The sequence below is a fragment of the Setaria viridis genome, chromosome 5 (genome assembly GCF_005286985.2).
Source record: "Setaria viridis chromosome 5, Setaria_viridis_v4.0, whole genome shotgun sequence".
NCBI lineage: Eukaryota > Viridiplantae > Streptophyta > Magnoliopsida > Poales > Poaceae > Setaria > Setaria viridis.
The window spans coordinates 36,011,046-36,020,503 of NC_048267.2; the positions used below are offsets into that span (position 1 = coordinate 36,011,046).

The 9,458-nt window shown below is 39.4% G+C and overlaps 1 protein-coding gene across 1 annotated transcript; it reads left to right on the top strand.

Annotated features, from left to right (window-relative positions):
- The first annotated feature begins 1,495 nt into the window (after positions 1 to 1,495).
- On the top strand, positions 1,496 to 9,025 carry LOC117858154 (nuclear pore complex protein NUP85). The gene is made up of 18 exons (XM_034741166.2): positions 1,496 to 1,998; positions 2,445 to 2,547; positions 2,670 to 2,780; positions 2,883 to 2,966; positions 3,177 to 3,248; positions 3,330 to 3,386; positions 4,294 to 4,413; positions 5,195 to 5,395; positions 5,954 to 6,064; positions 6,156 to 6,193; positions 6,275 to 6,431; positions 7,168 to 7,269; positions 7,352 to 7,408; positions 7,614 to 7,760; positions 7,893 to 7,963; positions 8,050 to 8,137; positions 8,340 to 8,396; positions 8,505 to 9,025. The coding sequence occupies exons 1-18, from the start codon at positions 1,586 to 1,588 to the stop codon at positions 8,700 to 8,702; spliced, it is 2,187 nt and encodes a 728-aa protein (XP_034597057.1). The 5' UTR covers positions 1,496 to 1,585; the 3' UTR covers positions 8,703 to 9,025.
- The last annotated feature ends 433 nt before the right edge of the window (positions 9,026 to 9,458 follow it).

Below are 9,458 nucleotides of genomic sequence, written 5' to 3' on the forward strand. Positions count from 1 at the left end.
GACTTGAATTGAATGATATAATTGATGGATTAAGGACATAACATTTGGTAGATTAGTGAATGATTATCTCACACTTTTGCTAATCTAGTTTTTCTCTTTCTATTGTGAAGAGCATCTAGGCTCCCAGTCTGGTTTTAGTGATCAATGATAGCATGATTGTTATAACAAACGTGTGTGTTTGCGGTGAAAACCAAAACTTAGGTTGCAACGATAGACTTTTGTGGTATTCTTGCCTCCTCCATCATTGATTTTTATCTGTATTGGTGCAAATGATATGTGATGGGAATAAAGATATTTTAGTTGGTATTGAAAGACACTTAGAGTAGAATTGGACTTTGTTTTTTCATTTGGCCGTACTATTAGGGTGTGTGTGAAAAGCAGTAGCTTGACTATAGCGTGTCTAGAAGTAGGTACAATGCAAAATTGTGAAAAATCTAACACTAGGTAGCTCAAAACAGTCCAATGATTGATGAATCAAATGCTAAAACTGAGGAGGACTGAATTGGTCTTATTTTAGCTTGAAAATGATCATCGGATACTTAACTAGATCCCAATCACCGAATACTTATAGCTAAGCTATTGTGCTAGCGACTAGCGAGAAATTGTCATCGGTGGAGCTTAGTGCACCTCCTAACGTTGCACATGCTAGAGCTCAGTCGCTCGTGTCACAAGGGCCCACCTCCGTCGCACAAGACTTTGCTGAATGACGTCGACCTCCACCAGTCCATCCTCTATTGGATTTGATGGGAAGAGAGGAAGAATGGGTATGGATCTAACAAATAGAAATGAAGAAGGAAATGAGCTATTATTGCCATGAGATGATAGGATTTACATAGCCATGAAGCAGCCGCACAGCGTCCGACGGTACACGCGCACTTTGTATGGCCGTATTGAAGTATTACTATTCGCTAAACATAGAATTTTGAATTTTCTAGAAATAAGTTTTTACTTAAGCTGGAAGGCAGTTGGAGGAAACAAATAAAGTTTTCTAAATAATAAACTAAAATTATTTTTAGCAATTTAGTTTTCATAAAACTTTAGATGAGACAACTCCTAAAGAAGTGCTAACAACTAGAATATATCTCGTCGATTAAAATTTTGTTCCGTATCAACTCATATAATTACCAACAAAAACATCACGATTCATGAATAAACATAAACCTTAACTAACACCAAGTTGTAACAATGGAATACTATAATTAATAAAATGCCAACGCTATTATTATAAATAACGATTAGTACTAGTAAAATGAATTTCAAGTAAAAGATACAAATTTGTAAAATTTTTAAATAACAATTACTCTGATTCAGATCATTTGATTTTTCTAAATATTTAATTTTTAAAAATCTATGTATCCAGATATAAGAGTATATCTAAGTGTACAAGAAAAATCTATAAATAAAAAAAAATCAAAACGATTTATAATTGGACGGAGTCAATTTCAGCTGAATTCTTCACTGGTCTTTGAGACTTCCGATTCCTAAAACCCCCTTCGCTAGACGCCTAGCGCATCGCTCGCCCAAATCCCGCTCGGAGCTGTCACCCGCCCCCAAAACCCTAGCCCGTGCTCGGCCGGCGACGAGGATGCCCGGCATGCCGACGGATGGCGGCGGCGCTATCGTCCCATTTAGAGGGGAGCCTGGCCAAGGGGCGCCGTCGCCGCCACCCCTGCGGCCAATCCGCCACGGCGTGGCCCCACCCATCTTCCGCGTCTACATCAACTGGTCCAGCGGCAACCTTCTGCAGTTCGCGTGCCTCCGCCCGCCTAACTCGGAGGGCTGCGGCGGCGTGGAGGTCGCTGGGAGTGTGGTGGAGGTGAACCTCGGCTCCGGCGGCAATGGTGGCGCCGAGGTCGAGGAGGAAATTGACGAGGCAGAGATGCGCCGGATAGAGTACGGGTCGGTGCCGGCCTTCGCGCTGCTGCAGAGCAGGAAGAACGCCCTCGCAGATGCTGCCGCTATGTCGCGCATGTCCTCAGTCCCTGATTACGCAGAATGGTGAGCTTTACTTCGAGGCTGTATACAGTATACACTGTTAATGATTAATTTGGTTACCAGTTCTAATAGACTAACAGTTACCTCCTCACGGTTCAAAAGTAACTGTTCAAGCTATTGGCTTAATGCCCACAGGATCCTTTTGCAGAAATTTGTTATGTAACAATGCTATAAGAAACTTTTGACTTTACCATCATGTGTTGCAGTTGTAGTGTTTCTGACAGCTATGTAACTCTTAAGAGTTCAGATATCCTAAGTATTGTGGATTGTAGAATCTTTAAGTTGTAACTTTGTACATTCACACTGATGCATGAGTCTGTACCAGTGAAAATATGGTTGAAACTTCTTTTGGCAAAGGGGAACCACAGGAGTTGTTTCCTTTGCTGGTTAGCTAAGGCATGCTATATTGTAGTTGTGCTTCCAATTTGATTTCAATGGTGTTTCATTAGGTGGCAATATGTGCTCGAATACAGCAAAACCATCAGCAATCTCCTTGGGAACCCGGATTCTCCACCTGCTTTCATGATCGAGGACCCCAAGACAATTCTTAAGGTGTCCATCTCTATATGCTATGCTTATACTTTACTTATGACATGGTAACACCTATTTTTGCAAGACATTGTTCAATTTCAAATGTTCACCCTTCCCTAAAATGTAATTCATACACTTTAAAGGTTAGGGAGAAGCCCACAAGTTTGAGGGCTGCCTGGGAGTTGTTGGAGATATTCTATGTTGATAAACAGTTGCAAAGCTGGCTTCCTGAGCGTCTTGTTGATTGGTTAGCCGTAATGCTCTTCCCTAAACCATTTCCTTGTTCCACTTGCAACAACGCTTCAGTCTAACATTGCCCAGGGATGACTCTTGCATTATACTTCCTGTGACTTTAGGATTTTGACAGCCTCTTGTCAGCGACAGAGAGCACGGTGTATTCTAAACTCAGCAATTTCCAGAAAAAGCTCATCAATTTGCAGGTTGGTTTCAATATGAGTAGTGTCTTGGCATCTTCCAATTACGTGGTTTGCAGATTTTTTATACAGATTCCTAGTATCTTGTATTCATATGACTAGCCCAGCTTCTGATTGATGCTCTATTTATACTTTGTACTACTATTCATCTGTATTACTTTCAGTCCTTGTTGTCCCGTTGATGAGGTCAAGTGCATAACGTGAGATCATTTATAGATTGTTGAAGATGATCCTGATTACTGGAATGGTTTGTCAGCAGCACTTTCGGTTGGATGGCTTGACATCGTGGTATGTCTGTGTTCTTCTGCATTTTCTGCTAGGTTGGTGATTTTGTTAGATGCCAACCATGTTAAGATGTTTCTCATGTAGGTGAATATGCTACGGTTTCATGGATCATACCAATTGGATCAGATGGATAACCGTGAGGTAATTCCATTGCTGTTGCTGGTTTGTTTGAGGTTATTTTTATTTCCTCTTTTAATAGTTTATCTTTCGAATAAAATACGTAAGATCTACTTAGGGTTCCAGTTCCAGATATTTGATTATTTTGTGTTTGTAGAATTTGTTGTTTTTAATTACTCTAACATGAACCTTGAGATTCTGTCCAGCTGTAGAATAATAGAAACATGTGAATTACTTATATTTTGCTCCATGTCATTTTACTGTTTAGGTTGAAGTGGTTAGCCTGTTGCAACAAATACAATTAACTTAAGTGGTGCTGTGTAATGAATGATTTCTGAGATTTCAAGCCAATTCAGTTTGGTTGAAACAGGAGCATATAAGTAGTAATAGTAACTCTGCTGGGGATCTTTTTCTTGCACGGCTGTTATGAAGAACTGAAAATGAAAGTGGAAATACTGGATGGATCTGTTTGAATTTTAGGTGGCAACCTGTAATATGAGGATTTGGATTGCTCTGGTTTGTTCCGCTATTGTGAAGATAAGGTGGAAATACTGGATGAATCTGTTTGGACTTACATTTAGGTCGTGACTTGTAATATGAAGATTTGAATTGCTTTGGTCTATTTTGGATTTGATTCTCTCTCTCTCTCACTCTCTCTCCTGCTTGAACTCATTTATTTTGCAAGTAAGATTTCCATGAAAATGTAACTGTGCTATGTTTTTAATGTATTCTTTAGCTTTATGTACTTTAGTTTTCTTACTCATATTTGGGGCATTGTATTTCCTTCAGGAGTTATTTTGAGGCTATAGTAGTAAATGTATTCCTTTTAGCTTTGGCCATATGTCACGATGTTATGTTGCTGCCTTGCTGGTTGATTTTATGTAAACCTGGTTTTCCTAAAATCATTAGTTTCCTTTTCCTTTGGTTACAGACAGAAAATGGATTAGTCGAGGCTGTTGCTGTTCTTGTATCAACGATGCCACGCTTGAGACCAAATTTACCAACTGGTAAATTAGGCCAGTGCTGCAAAACAAGACCGGATTTTGTCAAGGTTTGTCTGATAAAATGATGTCATCTCTTCTAGCAATGCATCCCTTTAAATTTGGAAATAGCGTATTTGCAGTAATTTTGCACCACTAAAAAAAATCTCGATCACAGGGTGAGGCGTCCCCTTGATTTTCTCTTAAGACTTAAGAGAGGATAGTAGTGAACACTTTAGGGAGGTGTTCACACGATCTACAAGCACCCGGGTTCAAGCCTGGGTGGGCGGCCTCTCATTAGGAAGCTGTACCAACTGAGCTATTGCTTGGTTCTCAATTCTATACCATTAGCACAAGCACTTTTTTTCATATCAATATATCATTGGAAAAATCCTTACAAAAATTGATTAGTCTGTCTTGCTCTGTTAGCTTTGAACTGCATGCTAGAATCTAGTTTTCCCACAGCTATGCCTTTGTATGATTGCCATGATGACTGCAGGCGGTGTGCACGGCTGCAAATTAAAGTCATAGGGTACACTTTGATTTAACCATCTGATCGTTCCTCGTTGGACATGATGTGACTGCTATGCAGCACTATCTATCTACCTTTTGAGATTGTTCTTAGATCAGTGAATAAACTAAAAAGAGACCTTTCTTGCTCTTTGAAAATAAAAAAGTGAAAGATGCACAATTGTTCTTTTAGAAAAATAGAATATGGAGCCTAAATGCTCCAAATAGCATGCCTTTCATCTGCCTTTGTTTTGTGCATATTTGCAAGTCCTTTTTGTTTATATTTGTGAGGCTTCTGATCAAGTCAGTGGAAAGCTTTTTCTAAGGTATCTGTATTTACAGGCATGGGAAAAGTGGCGAGGTCAAGTGACTAAACTGGAGTGCAGTGCATTTTGGATCCAGTGTGGTCACCAAAAAACCCGTGATGGTTTGAAGAATTTGCTTCATATTATGATGGGGAACATAAAGGAACTCACTGCTTCTACCTCCCATTGGCTGGAGCTGTTTGCTTCTCATTTTCTTTACATAAGACCATTTACAGTGGTTAGTGCATTTGCCCTTGTATTGTAGCAGTAGAGCTTTGTGGTTCCTCTGCTGATTGAGTTATTCATTGCTGATGTAATTGCATTGCTTAATGCCCATTGCTCAATCATAGATCTGTCATGGGTCTTTTCACCCTAATATCGAAAGGGCTTTAAATGTTTTCCCTGAAAGAAATTCCATTTCAGAATATTTTATAAAAGCACCTACTTGCCTCCGCGATCATTTATTTAATCTCCTTGATTTTTAGACGTGGACTGTGTCCTGGACCCCTATATGAGTCCAGATGTGGATTGTAACCATCTTCTCTAAATCAGTGGCCAAACAAATTGCTATTAATTTCGAGCCGCACTGCATAGTGATGTGTTTAAGGACCTGTTTTCTGGCAATGAATTCTCTAAGAGTCTTTGTCCTATTTATTTTTTTTCCATGCAAATTTTTACCTTTTGTTATATAGTTTATTAGGTTATACTTATACCCTCATTTAAGGTCTTTTGAAGGAAGTATGCTTTTGAAAAGTTCACATAACTTCATGTTGTATTAAAATCTGCATTTTGTCAGGGCTTTGAAGGGATGCACCATTTAGCACAAAAGTGCATACAGCTTAAGCCGTCCTCTAGCACTACTGGATTAACAGGCCTCGTTATTGGCGTCCTTTCAGAAAATCCAGAGGTTGGAGCATAATGTGATCCTCTATACTCCTTAGGTCCTTTGACTTTTACATTATCCTTTCTTGGGGTAACATCTTCTTTTCCATGATTAGGTTGTGCTGGCAGAATGCACTAAACATTTTGGTCCTTGGTAAGATGGACAATGCTAAGTTATTAATCTCTATTCAACATCAAAACACCATCATAATGATTTGGGCATTTGTTACTGTAGGTTGGTCACACATGCTATGGAACTGCTGACAGCTGATAATGACTATGCGGATACTATGTTGCATGAAGAGCGGCCTAACTTAGGCGGTATAAGCATAGAGGAACTGCACCGGCTAGTCTATGCTCAAGTTTTGTGCTCTCATTCTTTAACTTGGCAGGTTAGTTATGTAACATACTCCCTCCATTCCTGTTTATAAGGCGCACACGCATATCAAGATTCAAAGTTTACCATCTTTGACCAATAATTTAGCCAATATCTTTTTATTTTTGTAATGTAAACTTGAAATGGTTGGATTTGTAATCAAATGTACTCTCTAATGATTATAAGTTTATGACCATAAACAATATAATATAAGATAAATGAATGGTCAAAGTGTAATTTGGGAGACCGTGTCATGTCATATCATGCCTTATAAACAAAAACGGAGGGAGTAGTAACATTAGTGCACCAACTAACTAGATTAGTTTTATGTATCAGTATTATTGTTAGGCATTAGGCATTATGCTATTATCCATATATTTTTGGAACTAGCAACTGCATGGATTGCATCCTATGCATTATTTAACTGGGATATTTCCTTTTTACCTCTCATTTCGGTCCTTGATTCCTCTAGCCCCTTTTAGTTTCCCTTTTGCCACTAGGCTGGCTTACTGAAGCATGGGCCCATCCATGTTAGATAGGAAGCAGATCCTAATAAAGTGGTCAATAGGAACTATTTTATTGCACGTGTTTTTTTGCTGAATATTCAGATGTGCAGCTTTGATTTGCTACATCATTTGTTTTAGTTTTCTTAAATGATATAAACTCATGAACTTTTGTTGTTGTTTGTTGATGATAGCAAAAATGTCTCCTTTTGACTACATTTGTTTGGCTCTTACTTGTTTGGTTCTCAGATTGCGCCGACTTATCTGTCTTCATGTCTAAACCAAGGCCTAGGGCTCTTGGAGATTCTACTTCTCAAGCAACCCATACAAGATAATCGCCTAGTACTCAAGGTACCATGTAATGTAATTCTATACTTCTTTGCAGTGTCTTAAATCTAATTATTTTTAATCTAATACTGATTTCTGTGAACAGACTTTGGAAATCTGCCGTTTGTATGAACTGGACAATATTAGTACAAACATAATGAAGGTAATGTGGTTTCTAATGTTTACACAACTTCTTGTTATTATAAAAAATTTGAACATGGCTTGTGGTTTGGTTGTTGCTTATTTTCTGTCCAACTCTTCAAACTTTCGCAGGTAGCTTGCATTTTCTATTGTTCTCAAATCTCAATTGAACTCAATGTTAGCTTAACCTAAGAATTCTTATCTAATTAAATTTGGCTTTCTTTTAGGTTGCTGGCATTTATCATTGGAAACATGGGCGAAAAGGAGTTGGTGTATACTGGTTCCAGCAAGCTCATGATAAAGTTCGTCTTGACAGAATTGCTCAACAGTTATTTGAACACATTGGGAAGTCAGTCGCAGATGATAGTTTTAAGGTATAAATCTTTGCTTCTTTCTGAACTCCTTGGCTATAACCTGCAGCTTGTTCTTTGTGCAATACAACCTTAAAGGAATCCCCTTCAGCTAGTTGTTTTAGCATATAACTCATAACAATTTTGCATGGTCAGCAATGGGAAGGGCTGCTCGAGCTACTTGGTTCTGATATTGGTAGTGCGGGTGGCCTCGAGTTCCTTCACAGGTACTTCTTTCTTTGCACATCAAATTTGTCTCTCTACATGACAATGTTGATTATTGAATGCCAACTTAAAATATGATTGTGCAAAGGTACCGTGATTTCAAGAGGTCTCTGCACCAAGCCTTAGATGGAAGGTCCGGTGAGGCTGCTCGGCAAACTGTAGATTTTCTTATACAGGTGAATTTCTTACATTTCAGCTGTGTTTTTTAAATCACATTGACACTTCAGGCCCCATATCTCATTAGACATGAGAAAAAGGGGGTTCCTGCAATTCAATTTGAAGCTGCCAGCAGAGGATTGTAAATAACTTGCACCTTAGAGGATGCCAATACTCTGCTGCCTCCGCTCTCCTGACCACATAGATGCGTTTTGCTTGTAGCTTATGAGGAACCCATCCACCCCGCAACGTTTTTGGCTACCCCTTCTACACGATTCAGTAAGTAATTATTTCTGTGTTTGTTTAGGATGCCAGCAATCAGTTGTCTCCACTTGCCAGACTGCAGAAATCAATTTTATTCTTTTTCTGTGTCACCACTATGTCCAGATGGAGCTACTTAATTGCAAACCCAGCCCTCTAATGAATGTTGCTGAGACGAACTTGTTGCTCAACAAGCTGCAAGAGCTGTCACTCGCCAAGCTGCGCCCTGATTTTTCGAACAATCACCTACCAAGCCATGCGTTGAGCTCCGTGAGATTGGCTCTGGCATCGAATTTGGCACGTGCCATTCTTGAAGACCCTTGACTCAAGCACAGTTCAGCGCAGGTTTTGTTGGTGGATTGTCATCATGTTCCTTGCTGCCACCTGGCAGTTCAAACTCTCAGACTTGAGAAAAGATTGATCTTGGGTCAGGTCTAGACGAGCAGTTGTGTTATACATGTATCGTACATTGTACTTTAGCTTAGTGTGCGCGAATCTGTGGGTGGATGTTAATCGATGTATTTTGAAGGTAAAAAAGTAATGGCATGTTGTTGCTTGAAAATACTTTCTTCTGTGGAGTATACTTTGTGAAAAAGAGGAGAAAATAATCTGGTGAGTCAATTGCTCTTCTGTTTGGAAGCACTTCATTCAGCTGTTTTCGTCAGTGCCCCTTTTCTGAACGATGACTTCACTGCACCTGCAATACAGCCAACGGGGACGGGCGTCATCTAGTAATTTTGTAGACTTCACTTGTATAGAACGATGTAACTGGCGTTCTGGGTTCATATGGGTGCTCCTGTTCCGCCCCCGTAATCTATTCGTGTGCAAGAACCTGATGCGTGCTCCTGATTCGTCTGGGTTGCCTACCTCAATTCAGGTTAGATCCTGGATAGGAGCCAAACAGTTGTTCATGAAAAAATGATTTTTCGCTGATTCTGTGAAGTGATTCTCTGAAATGAACTAGGAGCTGAAAAAAGTAGCTTTTCCTTATTTTCTGCTGATTATGTGAAGCGATTCTCTGCTGACTCTGTAAAATGATTCACCATCCTAATTTTAAAAAAGTTTCACAGAATCACTTCT

Bases quoted from the DNA above. Each gene is read 5' to 3' on its own strand.
- LOC117858154 (XM_034741166.2), top strand. From the start codon at position 1,586: ATGCCCGGCATGCCGACGGATGGCGGCGGCGCTATCGTCCCATTTAGA. The intron at 7,409-7,613 runs GTAATGTGGTTT...GCTTTCTTTTAG, and splicing joins TTAGTACAAACATAATGAAG to GTTGCTGGCATTTATCATTG. The intron at 8,138-8,339 runs GTGAATTTCTTA...TTTTGCTTGTAG, and splicing joins CTGTAGATTTTCTTATACAG to CTTATGAGGAACCCATCCAC.